Source organism: Gasterosteus aculeatus, chromosome 4 (genome assembly GCF_964276395.1).
Source record: "Gasterosteus aculeatus chromosome 4, fGasAcu3.hap1.1, whole genome shotgun sequence".
Taxonomy (NCBI): domain Eukaryota; kingdom Metazoa; phylum Chordata; class Actinopteri; order Perciformes; family Gasterosteidae; genus Gasterosteus; species Gasterosteus aculeatus.
In genome coordinates this window covers 12,229,366-12,249,549 of record NC_135691.1, presented here as the reverse complement: position 1 = coordinate 12,249,549, position 20,184 = coordinate 12,229,366, and the positions used below count along the sequence as shown (strand labels likewise).

General features: G+C 44.3%; 1 protein-coding gene across 2 annotated transcripts in view; it reads right to left on the bottom strand.

Moving 5' to 3' along the window:
- Positions 1-2,243: 2,243 nt before the first annotated feature.
- The window catches only part of abcb7 (ATP-binding cassette, sub-family B (MDR/TAP), member 7), a 22,459-nt gene continuing 4,518 nt past the window's right edge, over positions 2,244-20,184 (bottom strand). The window contains exons 5-16 of one of the 2 annotated variants that reach the window (XM_040172941.2): positions 17,875-18,007; positions 15,964-16,232; positions 15,211-15,299; positions 14,971-15,058; positions 11,220-11,394; positions 10,567-10,724; positions 8,689-8,852; positions 8,398-8,527; positions 7,848-8,019; positions 5,836-5,939; positions 5,026-5,133; positions 2,244-3,646 (exon numbers count right to left, since the gene is read on the bottom strand). In XM_040172941.2, the coding sequence (XP_040028875.2) occupies positions 3,428-3,646; positions 5,026-5,133; positions 5,836-5,939; positions 7,848-8,019; positions 8,398-8,527; positions 8,689-8,852; positions 10,567-10,724; positions 11,220-11,394; positions 14,971-15,058; positions 15,211-15,299; positions 15,964-16,232; positions 17,875-18,007 (1,809 nt within the window). In that variant the 3' untranslated portion in view covers positions 2,244-3,427. Of the gene's footprint in view, positions 3,647-5,025; positions 5,134-5,835; positions 5,940-7,847; positions 8,020-8,397; positions 8,528-8,688; positions 8,853-10,566; positions 10,725-11,219; positions 11,395-14,970; positions 15,059-15,210; positions 15,300-15,963; positions 16,271-17,874; positions 18,008-18,789; positions 18,835-20,184 lie in introns of both variants that reach the window. The other variant, XM_078102259.1, reaches the window with a different exon arrangement.

Below are 20,184 nucleotides of genomic sequence, written 5' to 3'. Positions count from 1 at the left end.
ATCCATTACCAAATTGAACCATGCAAGATAATGTGATATAGTCGTGCACAGACTGAAATAGAAAGAGAGAGATACCAGCCTATCTGCACATCAGCAACGTGTTTGTTTGAAAATCTCTCCTTCAGTAGAAGGTCGTTGTTAGCTTTAGAGGCTGAATCTCCCACTGCAGTCCATATTAAGGACGTTATTAAAGGCCTTTGTGTGTCTGTCCTTCTTTTGCGCCTGCAGAATAGTGCATGGTAAACAGAGAGATGGACAAGGACGTGCACGCAAACAGCCCACAACAGCCCTAATCACACGCGCCAAATACAAAACAATTAAGGGTCATTGAACAGCACATTTTGGGACTGAGGTTTTAAACGTAAACAGCTAGAAAGCAAACGCCCTCTATGTGTACGTCAATGTCGGATTGCTATGTTACTTCACTGCCTTTAGGGGTTACGTCCTTGACCGTATTAAAAACACACACAAAGCTTTGCCTCAGCAAAGAGGAAAAGCAAAAAGAAATCTGCTCGGCGAAATATCCAAGGCTCTCTTGCAGAACCTGAGCAGATTCTAATGAATTATGTTCACTGAATAATCAGCGAATAACCTGTTAGGAGCAACTGAGTGTTCAAGGGAGTCGCTAATGAATAGTCTCATAATCTCTTCCTAGGGTTAGATTAGAAGGACGCCATTAACACCAACTCATCTTCCTGGACATCTGACGCATGAAAGGAGAGCCATCGAACCAGTAATCAGAGTTTCTTTCCCTTTAAGCAGGTCTCTATCAAAGTCTACTTTCATCTATAATGTGTGACTTCAGAGGCGTTGGAGGCTTCCCTATGGCAGCCTGTTCCACCAAATGAGGCCATTTGCATGTTGTAACTTCATTTAATAACATACATGATTACCTATTTAGAATATGTAATGGTCAATCTCAGGCCATTTCTTCTTAATTTTCTAATGTTTAATCTAATGTTTTTTTAAATGGAAATTATTCATATGAGCAAAGGGGTCGGGCTAACCACATGACAGCAATGCTAATATCATTTCAAACTTAGCACCCTCAAGTGGTTTCCCAAAAATATCTTTACAAATCAAAAACATGAGGGCATAAGTAATACTCTGGGTTTAGGGATTGTGGGTTGGGATTCTCAATCTCATTCATACTTGAAATGAGATCAAAGCTGCAGAGAAGAGTGAAGGAACTTACCTTGTTTTTCCGGCGGCCTCCAGGCGACTCAAATGATGCTACGTCCTGTTCATCGTGTGATCTGTCAAATAGCATTCTAAAAAAATCTCTTTGAATGAGAAACTGTATTTTATGCCACATTTTTTGTGTGTTGCATTAAGTGCCGACAAGCTAAATTCAATTTTTCAGTTTCCTAGGAAGTTTTCATTCATGTTTGCAATTATAACGTGATAAAAAGGGGACAGTCAGCTTGATAATATATCACGTTGTAGACACCAGAAAAGGCTGCGAGTCTGCATGATGGCTGCACAGCACGTTGTTGTTATTGTTGGTTTCAACAATAATATTGTCGAAAGGCCTCACAGAAAGTGCCATGACTGGTCCCAGGGGACGTCCTCGGAGCTGCAGGGGTTCTGAAATTCAACTTCAAATTAGTACCCAATTTTGCTGATTGTGAATAAAGGGACAGTTTGGTGTGTTGTATGAAACAGCTTGATATCATTTCACGTTTGCTTTAAACTTTTGAATCAAATTCGATTTGAACACATTTAGAGGCCTGAAGGGAACAAATTACCATGTATTTTAGGCGATAGTTTGATATCTTCTGAAGTGTATTGACTTTCTGGTACAACGGTAGAGCGAAATATGGACTCAACTGTTGTCTCTAAAGTAATTCTAAAGCAACAGTCAGCAGCTTGCTTGGTAACTGCTCAGTGCCAAAATACTATGCAAACTGCCATCTCTATTTCTGTGTAGGTCGATTAGACAAACAATATATGATATAATGCTGGAGGAGGAGTTTTCGGTCTTTAAACGGAGCCACCAGGCTGCTAAACCCTTTAAGCTAAGCTAACGTATCAGTCATTAAACTTTCAAAGAGAAACTATTCCTTGGAATACAAGATTTTTAATAAGAAATATCCTTATCTAAATATATTTGGAGGGTTTGGGAACTAATGTATCACAGAAACGTATACGTTTTCTTGGTATAAATGTTGCACTAAACATCAATATCTTGTGGCGTTTAGGCTGATATCACTGAACACAAAACCAATCAGCATGAGAACTGGTTAAAACCAAAGAAAACATTTATTAGTCTGTGCAGCGGAGAATATTATGAAAACGGACTTCACATTGTGTACACTATATTTGTACAAGACTGTTCATTTAATTTACAGACACAATAAGCTGATGTTCCTGACAACGTGTGAACATCACAGCCCAAACACCTCAGAAAAATGAGGACATAGGTGCGTTGTCAGTTTTTAAACATGACTATTCAAGCTTCAGGAGGAAGTCTGTATTCTGCTCATACAATCCAAAAAGCTGTCTCAAACATTTTCAAACACCCTGTGGTTACTCATTACAAAGAGCCATCAACTAAGGCTAAAAGAGATGACGCTGAAATGTTCCCAGAGGAACAAGTTGTTGCTTCGTAATGTGGTGAAAACCATTCATGGTTTATTAGTTAATTTCCATCATTGTCCGCGTGTTATATTTACATGAACGACATACTGCTTATTCACAGGGGAGCTATTTTCCATGTTTTCTATCCCAAACAAACATGTAATGTTTTTGAATCAAGTTAAGACCTGAGTATCTGCCACATTTTAAGAACATGCATAAGAATTAAAAAAATTCAGGGGTAATGCAATTTATTGATGCATTATCTGCTAAAAGAACCCAAACCAACTCGCACAGAGAACAATCTGTAATCCAGTACATAAAATTGCAGCATAAAATATAAGAGACATCCCCAATATTAAAAAACAAACAAACTATAGGTTGAGTTTATGGAAATCCAAATTCAGTAATATCACGGCATATGCAAGTCATTTTGTGTTCTCTCATCTGTGAAGTGGAAGATGTCAATAAACCTGATGTCAGAAACGAGGACGAGTGGGGCAACCATGTTGTCGAACAGATGTCTTACACACACGTATGTGATATACAAGGTCTCTTATGCTTGGCTTCAGCTGAGACAACTGGCATTGATGCTCCATCTCTGGACACCAGCCAGAGCTAAACACACTTACTCCCTGTTCTGCTCCTCCTCCTCCTTCACATTGGCGAGCAGTGGCCTTTATTTGTGCGAGGAGGAGGGATAGTCACATTGGGAGGGGGGGGCTTGGCTTGAGTGGATAGTGGGGATGTAGCCCCACTCTGCTCCCTTCCTCCCAAATGCCGCGCAGAACAGGGATTCCAGTGCAGGCCATCTGTGAGGGCTGTGGCGACATGGAGGCGGCAGCTCCTCTCAACAGGAGCAGTTACCACAGCCCTTCACGCTGTTGAGGATCTCCTCCTGTAGTTTCTTCCTCTCCTCCTCTTTCTGCGACGGACGCTCAACCGGAGGCTCAGGCGAGCTCTTGGCGCTGTTGAGGATTTTACTGTTCTGGGTGTTCCACAGGTTTGCGTACAGGCTGCCGGGGGTGCTGAGGAGGGAGTGGTGGTTTCCTCGCTCGGCCACTTTACCCTGGAGGAGATACAAAAAACGAAAGATGAAACCTCAACTCGCAAGTTTAAATGTCCTATAGTTCAGGCATCACGTGATGACCAAACAACAGGGAGCACACACTCTGCAGAGAGTCACCTCCCCCCCCCCCCTTCTCCTCTCACCTCCTCCTCTCCCCCCCGACAATCTACGCCGCCTCCCCAACAACTGTTGCAATTTCCCTCGCAAAAAAAACAACAACACAAAAACCTCGCAGACACACGCAACACACACACACACACACACACCCCTCCCACACAGTCGCGCACAAACAAAGACCCCTCCCTTCCCCTCCCCCGCATCCTCCCGTGAGCATGCAGGGGTGTTGGCATCATCTTTAGTGCACCGGGGATGAGCATGTGACCGCTTGGGCTCGTTATTTTAATGAGCACCCCAGGCAGTCCTCTGCTGGTGACACCACCAGCGAACGGCATGGCGACATCACACGCAAACATGCCTCCTCGCCACGACCCTCTGATCCCCGCCATCTGACTCTGGGAACACGGAACGACACACGCTCACTCGCTGCAGTTCAAAGACGCCTCTTCTCATTTTATGCCATCCGACTCCGGCGCCGGTGGAAAATGTCAGTTCGTCTGCGTTACATTTCACCGTAGCTCTACTTTCCACATAATAACTGACTCAACTGTCTTTTTGTGCATTTTGCCGCGTCTGGAGCCCAACCCGTTACGCGCTGCAGCATTTTCCTCCTCCCTGGGAGATTTCTCCGATGCACAATAAAACGGTGACAATTTACCAAAGAGATTCCCCGTCTTCCCAGTTCTTCAACACACTTTGTGTGTGCACGGCACCGTGGGCCCGACCGAAACACATCCGACCACGAACCGAATAGAAAAACTAACATTACGAGACATTCTCCGTCCTGGATGAGGCCTCATCAGTGTCTGGGAAGCCGGCCCATACATTATTAGTCACTGAGACAAACGCGACACGCCATCTGACCAAAACAGCCAGTCGAGTCCGACTGCTTTAATGAGCCCTTATGGAGAAAGAAATAATACATTTGCTTCTACCAACAGTGTCCTGTTGTTGAAGTTAATGAGAAAAGCTGAACAAAGCATGTTTTCATCACGTACACTGTAGAAAGGTAATTCAAAATAAATGAGAGGCTGCTTGCTAAATTCTCGCTGGCAGATGCAGACGCTGAAGGTCATGCAGAGAGCAGGTCGCCATCCTTCCCTTCGCTGCTAATTGGGCCGGCAATTAACACAGCGCATGTTTTTACTTGCAAACTTTAAACCGTCTTATTATTTGCTTTTTATGAAGCTGACATTACGAGTGAAAATGTTAATCAGGGAAGGTACGGCATCAAGTAAAAAAATAAGTGGATGAGTTCTCACCTCGCTGAGCACTATAATCTCATCTGCGTCCACGATGGTAGAAAGCCTGTGGGCGATAAACACCGATGTCCTGTCCTTCACCATCTCCTTCATTGAAGTCATGATGTTCTGGAGGCACACAAAGGAGACGGCATGATCACTTTGTTAGGATTTAAAAGAATGCCCCCTATTCAAAAAGAAAATACTTCCCCCGGGTTTGCAATAATGGTGGCTTGATAAAAAGAATAATGAAAAAAAGCGTCCGAACGACAAGATATTTTTACAATGTACTCCCAAACTCGGATTTGAAGGAGAAGCTAAATCAACAGAATGTTGCTCGGCAACATCCGCCCTTCATATGCTTTTCTCTTTCTCTTTGTTTACATATGATAATGTTAAAACATCATTGTGATGAAAAACAACTGAAAATCTCAATTAACAGCCACATGCGGTGCCCCGCACTTATTTTCAGAGATGGTATGCTGAACTTTCTCATTAAATGTAACATTTACAAAGACTGCGGGGTTTAAGCTGAGCTGGAGATTAAGTAGGAGAAAACAGTGGCAGGTGGCAGGGGAGAACACGGGGGCGGCGTGTGCGAGTGTGTACAGGGGGTATTTCTTTGTAGTATGTAACGCAGGGCCGGGCTGAATTATTGTGCACCTACAGCAGGTCACTGAGTGGGTGTTTGTTGTGCTAAACGTGTACGTTTGCACGAGGAGGTGTCAACCCGTACGTGCCGCAGACGGGGCATTTGTGGGCATGTGAGGGATGCATCCTTGTGCCGGTCAGTGTGTGTATGCGTGTGCGCTTATAAGCTGTCAAGCCCACCTCTTCCGTGATGGAGTCGAGGGAGGATGTGGCTTCGTCGTACAGGAGGACGGGTGGATTCTTTAGAATTGCACGAGCGATGGCAACACGTTGCTTCTCCCCCCCTGAAAGCAAATTAAAAATGTCAGAAACAGGAGGAGACCAGGCTAAAACAGGCAAAAAGGTTGAATAAATGCAACGATACATCGTGTCCTTCCCTCTACTCGTGACACCTCAAACGGACGGTCGGCCAAAGACGTTCATTAGAGGGAGGAAAGGAATCAGCAGGACACAACGATACCTTCCCTGCGTCTGACTCTGCCTTCATTACAGATGAGCTGTGGCTGGCTTCTTGAAACCAAGCATTGCTATTGCTGGCAGTGAAGAAAGTTAGGAGCCTCAGAGCCCAGACTGCCCCCTGCGTCCCCCCCCACCCACCCTGAAATAAACTCATTGGCAGCCAGCGTGCACAGGGAAATTAATGAGAAGTTAGTCATGTCTTTACTTTGTCCGTTCTCTCACTCAGTCACTCCACAAAAAGAAATCTGTGCAGCCAGTAATTGCATCACGAATGTGGAGTAAAATGGCTCTCTCTCTCACACACACACACACACACACACACACACACACACACACACACACACCGTGTGTTAAACGCAGTGTGTTAACGTGGGCTAAATGAGTTGCAGAGTGACGCTAGAAGCCAAATACTACAGTCGTGTGCCATCACTGCAGATCAAATGAGGCAGCGTGCCATTAAACACGTTGGCTCACTACACCGAAGAGGACAGCACAACAACAACAACGCAGCTAACGAATGGCATAAAATGAGGTGAAATTTAAGAATTCAATTAACTTTAATCATCCACTTCTTTAACAAGACAATAGCTCACAATCAATGTCTTGGAAGCAATTTTGGAATTTAGTTTATCATCTGAAGTTGTGCAAATGTATACATCCCTCACAGAACTTTGTCTCAAGAGTTTAGTCCGCAAAATATGCAACTGACATGTAGCAGATGAAAAGTGCTACAGAAAAGAGTCTTAAGACCTAAAACACAGTCCTCTTGTCAAAGTAATGTGATCAACACAAGTTTAAGAAATTTGAAAAATTTGAAGAAAGTTCAGTGGACCTTAGAATGTTGGGTTCTATAGAATTAACACATCTAAATATAAAAAACACATTTGATTCAATACCTAGAGATCAATAGTCAGTTTAGGTGCAAGATAGAGGGGGCTTACTTAAAGTGGTGGGTGATCTTATGGTAGTTAATGCAGTAAGAAGTTCAATCAGATAAAGTCAGATTTCTGCCAATACTTTACCCAAAGTCAAACCTTATGTCACAATATCAATATTATATTTACTGTTGAAATGATCAGTCGATAAATGTGCGATTTAAAGAGAAAGAATTGCTCAAGTCCATCATCAGACAAACGGAACCGGGTCTATTCCTGCTTTGTCAAATGTGAGGATTTCTTGCTTTTCTTTTTCATCACTAAAATTTTGGGATTGAGAATTGAAATATTAAATCAATAATGAAAATAACTGCAGGTTGCAGGGGCGATTTAGAACAATATACCAAAATGAAATGACGCCTTGAGTAGGAAAGCTGCTGCGCGTGCTCCAGTACTTTCTGTCCTCAGGCCACGCGGGTCCTGAACCAATGACTTTCCACGTCTATGACTCATAATTATAATTCATCCACCTGCTATACGTTGCATATATTATTTGTACCGTTACATTTCTCTTAAAAAAAATGTCCACTAGTTAGATGAATATAAAATAATTTCATTACTGTGAACGGCCGCGTTGGAGACAAATAATTGTCTCCAACGCGGCCTGTTGTCTCCTGTTGTGACGATGATGGAATTCAAAAAGGAACTAGATGATAATGGAGTTGGAAATGTTTTAACTTGTTAATGTCTTAATGCTTTAAGTGCACCATCCAGGGAAATACACAAAACATACCGCTCTTCTGCTTGCTTCTGCAGAGGAGACCATATTTAAACAGTGATCATATTGTTGCAGCAAACCTGACAGCTTCAGGCCCCGCTCCCCGACCTGGGTGTCATAGCCACGGGGCATCCTGAGGATGGCGTCATGGAGGCCTGCGAGACGTGCTACTTGGTACACCTGCTCAGGAGTAGCATTGATGTTGCCGTACTGCAGGTTGTAGAAGATGGTGTTGTGGAACAGAACGGCGTCCTGACAACAACACAGTTAGAGGAAAAAGAACGAGGCTTCAGAGAATATTATTATTGCAGCAGAGGGCTGCGGATACAAAGACAAGGGTAGGAGGGAGGAGGAGAAGGAACGCAAATGACAAAAATACTGTTCATGTACCATCTGTTCAGATCAGCCTCTGAGCTCACTGCGGTGGAAAACAGAATTCAGCTCATCTCTAATGCTGTTAACTAATGCTGCTGTTTTATTGGATGCTGCCCCCTTGTTGTACAGTATATCAACTCAAGATACATTACATTCAGCTTTAAGAAGGCATATTTAACCATTTCATTTTTGGGGAATAAATAAAGAAAGACAATGTGGTGTTGATAAAAATGTCATCGTGTGGGTGTCTCAGACCTGAGGTATGACCCCCAGAGACTTCCTCAGGCTGTCGAGGCTGATGTCTCGGATATTCTGCCCCGCTATGTAGATGTTCCCCTGTTGCGGCTCGTAGAAGCGGAACAAAAGCCGCACAATGGTGCTCTTCCTGCAACCAGAGGTGGAACCAATCGTCAGTATCATTGCGTCTGTGAGCTGCGCCCCCCCCTCCCCCCACACACACCTCCCACAGTGTACTGATGCCATCGGATGATAAGACTGCCTGCGCAGACACATGAGATGACAGACACTTGGATAAAAGTGACTTACCCTGAGCCGCTGCCACCGACTATAGCCACCTTCTTCCCAGCGGGGACCTCGAAGGACACGCCTTCCAGGACTTTCTGGCCCTCCATGTATTCAAAGTAGACGTCCTCAAAGCGGATGGTGGCATCCTGTGGTGTCACTGCTAATGCCGGTGCCAGATTCCTCTCCTACAGGAAAACCATCAGGGGGGGTTTGAGACAAACGAAAGGCAGCGAGAGGAGACGAATGCAGAGCAGCCGCTGGCAGACGAGGCCCCGGATGATGCAACGCCACTCCAACACCGTGCAAAGGGTTGTGACGCTGCTGCAGCACGCAGCCCTGGGCTGCATAACGAACCGGCGTGCACGGCAAACTCCAGAGGTCGTTTCAACCCAGCATTCAGACGCGGCTCTTCGTGGTAACTGAAGGATCAATAGGCGTGAAAAACTTTGGGTACATACGGAGCTGAGCCATAGTGCTGTGAAGCAGCCAAGGTGAATGAAGCACTTTCCTCGCGCTGAGAGTAAAAGCCCGTTCTGTTCCTATGCGATCTAATAACAACATAATCACACACGATCCACCTCAGCCAGTTAATACATAGTCCATTAGTGTAAACAAATGATCGCTTTACACACCTCCAACATGGAAATAAGCCAAAATGATCATTGTTCTTTTTCTTCTTCATCTTGTGAAGCGGTTTCAAGTAAGGGGGTGTTCTAAATTACTTTACATCTACATAATAGGCAAGTGTGTTCCACAAAAACAAAGCATTGAGACAGTAATGGCTTGCTGGGCAGGGCCATTCCACAGGGAATCACGATAGAGTATTACTGATGAGTGACGAATAACTGGACAGATTCATTTCTCCTACTATAATTACAAGCTGCAGACGGGAAGTGCGTTTATATTTTTATATGTGCACTTGTGACGCATGATGGCCCGTCGACTCGAGTAAAAAAACAAAAACATAATGCAATGAAATATCCAACAAAAACATTAGTAGTCTTGAGATTGAAGGAAGAAGATGTTTACAATCTCAACAGTTTTAGCCATTTCAATACAACATGGCAAGACATTAGTTGGCTGCAGCCTCTCAAATGCCTTTGTCATATGTAATTATTGATTATCTATGGGCTTTGGACAGCTGGCAGTATAAAACAGCAATTTGAATATGGCTCTTATGAATAGCAGATTATTTCTATATAATCCTATATGGACTGAACGATTATGTGATCAAATCAAAAAAATAACTGAAAACTCACTAAATACAAAGAGTAATCTTGGGATTCCATTCTAGTGGAGACAGTGGGCAGGAGAGCACTTTAAAATGAACCAAAGGAGCTTCAACAAAAACACGTGGAGGAGTTTTACTGCTTTTGCCACAAGTGTCCAGTTAAAACCGGAGTGTAACATTCTCTCACATCACTACAGTTACTCAGCCAGGGAGCATCAAGATTGTATGCCTCTGCAACACAAAACAACATCTAGGAGGAATAAAACAACACTGAAATGAATTATAACCGATCACAAAAAGATGCCCCATGACAGTTCTGCTGCAACTTGCCATAAAATAAAGACAAGTGAGTAATGTCATGCCCTACAAGTGTGAAAGGATGAGTACGCTTGAGTCGCGCCAAGCATGCAATTACTATGTTAGACTACACCCTATGATTTATTTGACAGTGGAAAGGTAAGCTATACCATCAGCCAAGAGTATTTATTTTTACCACCATTAAGATCTGCTGGTGGAGAAAGAAACATTTTCAATGTTCAGTTTCCAGGTTCCATTCTAACCAAGTCTACTGATAGCGCTTAATAGAGAACAAAAGGAAAAATGTAAAAATGGCATTTTGCAATTTGCCGCTACAATGTGGCAAAGTACATATCGTGCCGACAAGTCACCTTGATCTTGGTGTCGACGTTGAGGAGGGTGAAGAGAGTGTTCATGTCTATCAGGGCCTGCCGGGTCTCTCTGTACACCGTGCCGAGGAAGTTGAGCGGGAGGGAGAGCTGGAAGAGCAGGCCGTTCACCATCACCAGGTCTCCCACGGTCATCGTGCCTGCGCGACAGCAACAGCAGCACTTAGACACGCACAGGATGCACAGCTCGATTCATCATCACGTGTGTCTCTTTTAGATACAAGATCAGAAAAATAAATAGCACTCAAGCAGTTTTTTCCCCCTCTGGAGGGGGAAGGCAGACAAAGCATGTTACTTTTTGAATTTATCTCCACCCGCTGTGATTTCATTTTCTGCATCAAGGCTGTTTTATTTCCTATTCATGCCACTTTTTATGCTTGCTGTGCTTTGTTCTCATTTGGTTTCCATTATCCAGTTCATTTGGGAGTTTTTACTTGTCATTTTCTGGCCATTTGATTATTTTATAGGAGTTTCTTTTAAAGCGCGCTGATTTCCAAACAGGCATTTCTATTTCTATTGGACTGTGGACACAGATCATGGGCACAAATTCACGTCAGGCGATGTGATTTGAGCCATTAGGTTGCTAGACATTTTTTTCATGATTTATGGACAGACACACAGACACACACACTCACCTGCCGCAATGCCTTTGCTGGCCAGCACCATGATGCCGGTGAGGCCGACACTGAAGATGGCACTCTGGCCGAAGTTGAGCATGGCGAGCGTGTACGTGGTCTTCAGAGAGGACGACTCGTAGACCTTCAGGTATCCGTCGTACTTTTCCGCTTCATACTTCTCGTTGTTGAAGTACTGCAGCCGAGATGAGACAGGCAGAGAGGGAGGTGAAAAGGAGGCGCGGGGCACGGAGACCGCAAAAAAAGGGTTTCACATAAAGGAAAGTTGACAGGGAAAGCGGGAGGGACAAACAACACGGTTAAAGCTTGAGGATGAGAGCAGCATCAGTACATCTCTAGGCTGCATTTGTTCTCTGTGGCCGTAGTCTGGGTCTCAACTGCACTTCTTAATATCTCGGTATGATCATCTCCACCCCACTGATCTTGAAGGATGTGGAGGGCCGTAAGACGAGTTAAAAAATTCTCGGATTATAAATAGTGAGGAAGGCTTAAACATCACTTGTAAGTTAAACAAGAATCCCTTTGGAGCATCCTGCAGTGGCACGGCGGCGCACGCAGAAACCTTCCGTCAGAGCCCCGATAGCGCACGAGGGTTACAACACACAAGCAGCACTGATTCTGATTAACACATTCAGCCATCATTTCGAGAGATACATCCTCATGAATCAGCAACAAGTACATCTCTCAAATTCAGCACACAAAACTACGGCAGTATCACAACAACAACCCTCCTCAACTGCGCTGCCACTGACCTAATATTGCTGTTTGTTTAGTTTGCACTATTGTTCCTCTGTTTTGGTTAAGTGGGCGATTTGCTTTTCTAGCTAACGGCAGTGGTGCTGTGCTGCAACAGACTTGCCAACGATTTGCATTTAGGGAAACGCATGTGGGGGGGGGGGGGGGGGGGGGAGAGAAAGTAGCACATGGAGGACAAACAGAAGCAGCGCAAGGCACCGCGTTCAGGTTCTCATCCAGCCCTTTGTGAAAGTGGAACGGATTTCTGAGTGGGCGGAGATCTAATTACATATGCACACTCACAGCTCAGAGTGATGCTAAATCCGGCCGCATTGGCACAGATGACACAAAATAACACAGAACAAAACATTAAGAAAAACAGGACGCAAAAATAATACAGCAAAGAAAATAACATGGGTACGAATATACATACACATAGAACAGCCAGACAAAGCACCCAAAAGCTGGATGGTGACTTTTTTGGTGAGTGTCTTATGTACAATGAGGCTACCTAGAAAGAGGCTTAAAACGAGGATGAAGACGAGGCTGAGAGCAGTACACAGCAATTCAGTCATTCACTAGATGTCCCAGGATGAATGCCTGATTGTTTGTAGCAACTGGACCTGGAACCATAATTACCATAGCAACTTACAAAATATGAATTAAATTTGTCTGACCTCGATATGGGCTGTTGTGTTTAAAAGCTTGTTTTTTAACACAATAACGTCGCCAACATGATGCGAAAATAAACCGTGAGGTTTTTCCTACCATTCGAAGACTGTGCATTTTTGTTTATCAGTATACTGGTAGCATAAAAAAATGTCTAAAATTACATTAATACTGTTTTTGCCATTCTTCATCATTAGTGCAGCACTAGGTCAGTATGTGCAGAACTACTGTCATGCCAATTATCACTGCATTGTCTTAATGTTAATAGGTGCACTTAGTTAAGCAGTACGGGTTCATATTTTCTCCGGTATCTCCATTACCCAACTGTTCAACCCTTTGAATAAATTAAAACAAAATGGGTGTAATCATTTTTTCTTCTTATTAGATATTCTATACAAACAGTAAACCTAATTGCAATTATTTGGACTAATATTACAATAACACAATTATTCACAATATCGTTACAGTTAGTATTATTAGTTAGTTATTTTTAAATTAACCAATTTCCCCTGAAACACACCAAAATATCTAATTTCACGTCATTTGTGTGGGGATCTGTAACAGGACGTGCAGGCCTGGACATCTCAGCAGCACCACAATACAACATTCTTTATGCATTTTTAATGCATATTTTGTTCATTTTCATATTGTGATTTCTTTGGAAATTTGATGATTTGTCCAGCTTTAGTTATATACTTAATCATTTTAATTGCAATGAAGTTCATCTTGAATCAACCAGGCAAAGGTTAAAAATCCCCAAAATATATATAGGTAGACAACTAAATTATTGGAGCACATGAAGATTTTAAATCTTTGCACCACGCTATGCTAATGAGTATATTATGATGGCCTAAAATAAAGCAGAGATTAGAAGTGACTTTCTATCCTCTCAGTCATAAATCTGTCATAACACTTTATCGTGTACAATAAGGAGTTTGTGTGTCTTAGCAAAGAGAGTCCGGGACACAGCGAGGAGTTAAAGTTAAAGTAAATATTAGTTAACGTCCATGCGTCTGGCTTAACAGAATAGAACAAAAACACTAAAGGCTGCCGCATGCTTCTGTGTCTGCGTCGACGCACTCGTTTCAATTCATGGTTCTAAAAGTCTTGCGTGTGTTGCAGAGCAATTCACTGCCAGAAAACAGGCGGAGTAACGTGTTTTTGTTGAGGACGACCTAGAGTGTCACGTCTTTGTGTGTGGTTTTTGTCGTTGGTTTGTTTATTTATTTATCATAGACTTTATTGCCCCGTGCATCGACACTGCTGCTTTTCATCGCGGACACATTTGTCCCGTATTTTCCTCCACAACTTCCCCTCGACCGGCAAACCGGCGTTTGCGGAGATCTCCCTCCGTGAATCCAACCCGCCAATGACGGGTTGTATAAGCGGTCATATTTACGCATTTCTTCAGACAAAAGTTCTTAAATCTGATCCGTTCTCTCGTAAACACTCTTCGTTTTAATAATGGCGGTATTGTGCTATGAAAACGGAAATGTGAGACTCCGTAAAGGACGTAGTTAGCGGACCAATCACAGCCTGGTGCGCTGCGGGACCCATTTTTCTAGGCTTGCGTCGCTTTCGATGCAAGCGACGCAAGCCTAGAAAAATGGGTCGACACACGCAAGGACGCAAGGACGTGTGAAAAGGGACGTAAGGGACACGCAAGGGGGTCTTGCGTCTGCGTCGCTCTGAAAACCCAGAAGCATAAACTAGGCTTAACACGAGCTAAAGGGAGAAAGGAAAGGTGGGTGGTGGGGATAAGGAGCTGAAAGAAGAGTGTACGGTAGTTGTGTATGCGTGTGTGTGTGTGTGTGTGTGCGGGTGTGTGTGTGTTAGGGCTGTCAACAAATATTCTATATTCGAATATATATTCGAATGTGAAACTGAATATATAATAGTCGTGCATAGAATATAATATAATAAAAAATAATTTAAAACCGGCGGCGTGACTGTCTGCTTAGCAGGCGGGCGTGCACCTGACTACTGTGTATTGCATGAATAAAACAGACTAGATCGGCTACAACAGCTTCATGCACTAGTTTGATTATTTGCAGTTTCATGCCGATGAAAGGTTCCGTGTTTACAGCACAGCTCGCTCGGATCGTTCAATGTCGGTACTGTAAAACTTTCAGTTTCAATCGCTGAATGAAGCCTGCCATATTTGGGACAAGAATCGCAACCTTAAATTGCTAGCACAAAACTCTTGATCAGCGCTCAGCATTTGTTTATTGTTGTCGTTCATTTAAACCGCTTTGTGCAGAGAGCGCAATTTTGACAGCCCTAGTGTGTGTGTGTGTGTGTGTGTGTGTGTGTGTGTGTGTGTGTGTGCGCGTGCGTGTAATCTCACCTTGACAGTCTCATAGTTAAGAAGGGAGTCAATAGCTGCGTTGCCGGCTTCATTGTCTGCTTTGTTCATTTCTATCCGAAACCGAGTCCTGCGTGCACGGAGACATGCACAATGACGTAAGCACTTTTTCAAGTACATCTTTCTACCTCCAAGTGAACCGTGTGACTGAGCCACAGGACTGCTTACTGACAGCAGCAAAAAAAAAACATGAAGGCCTAGCACAAACATCTTCCATGTTACCTCCACTGGGTGACGAGTACGGTGAAGAGGGTGTACGCTGACAGTGTGCCCAAGGACACCGCTGCAAACTGTCCACCACACTTGTAATACTGCAGAAGAAAAGAAAAGCACAGAAAAATAAAGAATAAAATAAGGAATCGGACCACCGGACTCCAGCGCTGGCGTCACAGAGTATTTTGTACTGTTTTTGATATTGAGTGTTACAAACAGAGGAGAATCTAGAAGAACTAATCAGGCTAATGCTTTAGTTATTAAATTAAATGGAGTCCATGCTCATTACAGGAAAGTTTACAGTCCAGAGTGGAATTATAGCACAAAGCAAAAGAAAGGCCGTTCTTTCAGTGGTGGCCACGGAGGGAGGAAGAGATGGGGAAAAGAGGGGGGGGGGGCGTCTGTTCAGGGCCTACTCCACAGGAGGACATTAAGCAGCCACAAAGCTTCGGGATTCGTCATTGACGCTAATGGGCTCCGTGTTGCCACCAAAAAGTTCACGGGGATTCGTATTCCATTTAGAAAGTAAATGAGACAATATGACCAGAATTAATTTACACACAATCTGCTGTGAAGAGTTTGAAGGTGAGGTTGAAGTTCCTGCGCCAACATTAAACCCTGAACAAATAACAGCAGGAAGAAATAAAAGCAAGTAAATTGTAAGCAGCTTTTTTTTGGTAGCATTCCTAAAATACTGGCGAAGCCTCTTTGCTCCCATCATTAAATGTCTGCGTTGTGGTAACATGTCACAAGGAGACTCACCAAGATGGCACTGACGAGGCCCATCTCAAAGACCGTGGGTCCCAGATTGAAGACGAGGGCACTAAGGACAAACGAGATGCCCCGCGTACCGCGGTCGATGGCCTTGGACAGCGCTCCCGTCTGGCGGCTGAGATGGAAACCCAAGTCCAGATTGTGCAGGTGGAGGAAGACGTTCTTGGCGATGCGTCGGATGGAGCTCTGGGCCACCTTGCCAAACACAGTGTTCCTCAGCTCGTTGAAGAAGGCTGCACAAGCCCGGGACGCGCCATCTGGGATAGCGGAGGAGACAGAGAGTTTAGCACACCTGCTGTGAAAACCTGGGGAGGCTCAAACAGCGGGGCCGGGGCGCCATCAAGTGAGAGCGCGTCCTCCTCGTCCTAAACGCGGAGGACTGTTATGCAGCTCTAAAAGCCACACGAGGCAGCCAAACAAAAATGCACTTCTCCCGTCTCGTTAGGCGCAATGCAGTAGAGAGACGGTGAAGGCTCGTGTTGGGTGGCCGGGACTTAAGGCATCATCTCTGCTCTGCACAAAGTACCTCAGGGTAATTCTCTAACCCTAATTGCAGAGCAGGAAGCGGTCTGAAACATCACGGCCATGGCAGGCCAGCACACTGCAGGCGGAGGGGAAGGTGCTTATGCGAGTGTACACAACAAGTGTGTTCGGTGTGTGTGAGCAGAATAATATCAGAGGCCGAAGCATGTGACCACGAGGTGAGTCGGTAAAAAAGGTTTAATTTAACCAACGTCTGAGTCTAGACACAGCTGAATGATGCGAGCAACATGGAAACGCTTTAAAAGTTCTATAAAACCAGTCAATTGTTTGATCTCTTACACTCCTCATAAACTGTTCTACAAGCAGATGGCTAGCATGACTATCGCAAATTAATAGCCTGTGTTTGAATGTCACGTGGCCTTCCTGGGGCAATTTCAACAGACTTGTGTTAACACACGATTTGTCTGCCGAGACCAAAGTCAGGGTAATAATCGCTCCGTCTGCCGGTTTTCATGGGTCTGTAATGTGGCGTTAAATAGGAATGCTCATCTAATGAACATGTCCACATATGACAAGGTAGGATGAGCACTGTGCAACCTTTTCAGCCAAATTACAACCGTTCCCGCAGGCTTCGAGTACCGAGGCCCCCGAGTGTCGCACGGCGGGAAAAAAAAACCCAATTCCTTTCCTTAAGAGCACCTCCTTCATTCTTACTCGTCACCTTAATTCGTCCTGTCTGGAGTCCTGCTCGTCTTCTCCAATTACTCTACAGGCAACATTAGTGTGCAAGGCCTAAGTGGACTCATTAAAATAAGTGGCTACAGGGTGTTCATTGCATCAACGCTGCTCTCACCCAATGCCAGAGTGACATTCAACACATATTTATTTTCTTATTTAAGATCTTCATCAGCAGCACAGAGAAAGAAAGAGAAGAGTTCATATTCATGCTACATTTCACCCATTTGACCCCTCTTGTATTCACAGGGGGCCGTTTGAACAAAGAGATAAAAAAAGACTCTCCAGCGATGAAGCGGAAGCAACATTCTTGGCCTTTGAATAACACAAAAAAAGAAAAAAAGAAAAGTCCACTCACTTTAATAAGGACATTGTCCATTTCTGTCCTACGGCTTAAATAAAATCTATCCAGCCCTCCCTGCTGGGGGGCACACCGGTGTACTGCAAAGCGCTCCCGAGGGGGCCGCGAAGATCTACAGAAGTGAACCAAGATGCAGCACGGAGCCCATAATGTAAATAATGAGGGAGAGGTGGCGGTGGGGGAGGGGGAGGGATGAGGGGGGGCTGCGGAGCGCCATTGATATGAATGTTGAGAAAGGTCAGCGTGTAGATAATAGGCAGTCCCGCAGTCTCCTCTGATGAGCGCGGCACCTGCCAACGCAATACAAGTCTGGGACTCACAGCCTATCAGCATGGCCGTTGCCATGGTAGCCACAGTGGTTGGCGCGTCGTTCAGGTGCAGCATGTGTCCCGACATCTGGTTAAGCTCGTCCACGGCATACTTAAACATGAAGGGCACCGTCACGTTGGTCATCTGGGGAGGCAGAGAGGTAGGGAGAACGCATTCAGAGAGGCGGGGAACTAAATAGTTTCATATGGCCTATTAGACAGACATATGCTCAGAGACGTCCTGCGACATGTTTCCAGCCCCCTTTGTAGTGCCCGCGTGTTCGTGAGGAAGTGCATCCTGTGCGCTTAGAAACATGGATTTCCACCATTATAAGGCCCTGAATCGAACGTGACCTATTGGGGAGCATTGTGCTGAGCAGGAGTGTGTTCTTCTTGTGTGGTAGTGCTAGTGCTGCTGAGGAAGCTGGTACTTCCTGCTAATGGAATAGAAATGGTTATTAGGGATAATTAAGAGCATGGGGACAGCTGTGTGACTCAGGCAAGGCGGTCTGCTACACATTAGGACAGCCAGAGAACACAGCAGTTTATTTTTATACAAAACCCATTTCATTTGAACCTCTCAACCTCTAACCAGGGGGAGGGCGCTTTCTTAACTCTCCCTTTTGTTCTCCTACTCCAGTCAAATTTCACATGATGAAATTTAATATTGAAAAAAGGTAATAGCAATTATATAAAAACTGAGTATAAAAGACAAAACCCATCAACCCTACTAACCAGAAAGGACAACTAATAATGCGCTTTAAAAGCTCCATCCCCAGGGTTCTCAACTCATACAATTCGTTATTATACTCAGATAATAGAGGTCCTCTGAACCGCACAAGGAAAAACATTTTCTTTGCTACCAAGACAACAGAATATAACACAAAATGATTGGCTGGGGCCATTACCACAGGGCCAAAACATGACCTGATTCTACCACTAATAGTAGATACAGTTGGATGTGCTCTTTTACTGGAGATTAAATCAACGCTGAAGTCCGCACCAGCTAAAGTCCTCTCACGATGGAGATGTGGCGGCGAGTAGGGGCAAAGAAGCTACGTAGAATCAGCCTAAGCTCAGTGTGACCTGCAGAAGCAAGAGGGCTTCCTCTTTAGGCCGAGGAAAACGAGCTCACACATAATCAGTTGTTGGAATTGAAGATGTTGTGGAGTGTTCTTTACGCAATTTAACAGCCTGTTGTGTGTGTGTGTGTGTGTGTGTGTGTGTGTGTGTGTGTGTGTGTGTGTGTGTGTGCGCGCGCTCGTGGAACCGGGGGTCGAAATAGTGAGATATCTCTGATTGCAAATATATATAATAATTAGAGCCACACTTGGATTTTGGAAAGAGAGAAACCGCTGCTGTTGTTTTCGAATTCTCTTGGAGCATTCAAATATTTATATTTAGGCCTTTTGTGAGCAGCAATCACAAATTCTAACCTACCTGAATAAATTGGCAGTTGACATTTATTCACATAGAGGTATATTTCCTGTAGTCATTTGGGAAGATGAGTGTTCCAAATGTCATGCTTAGAAATAAGACAAAGAGGGTGAAAATAGAGTTCAACTTTTATGCGAATGCCCGGAAGACGAGATGCCTGATTGATGTCCTGGTGTGACGACGGGACACCTCAAATGTAGCGTCCTATATTCTTTGTATTGATAATGGACAGAGGATGAAATACTCAAAAAAACATTGCATTTACTTTTTAAATGTGAGGCATTGGCCTCCCAAATGTCACAGCGCCGTCCCCTCTAGTGTTAGTTTTTCCGCCGACATCGATACCGTAGGTCGTGAATGCGAAGAATAGTAAGCAGCGGCTCACTTCTTAACCGAGCGCAAATCAAAACACGAGCAGGCTGCTGAAATCCGGCCTCTCTCATTCTCTCAGCAGTTGCAAACTGCAAAGATGAGCCACTACCCAATAACATGTCTGCCCAAACGGTTTGCTATGAAACAGGTTGAACCACACCGCAGTGATTCTGCCGTCTTCTCTTAAAACATAAAAAGATAGAGTTTGGGAAATGAATTATGCCGACTCAAACTCCGTTGAACGCTGGCATCGTTCAAGTTAAAAAGTTTGATATCTGACACTCGATGACCCGTTGGGTTTAACTGACATCAGCAGTGACCTTGAATAGTCACTCACTGCTTCGCTGTGAGCGCCGATCTCTGGATTGATTTAACTTGTACCTGAGAAAAATGGATAATTGCTTGTTACCGTCTGCAACGCATCACGTCGACACTTTCTTGCAAAACGGGGATAAATTAAAACTAACAGAAGCCCCCCGAAAAGCACTCTAAAAACTGTCACAGCAGACGATG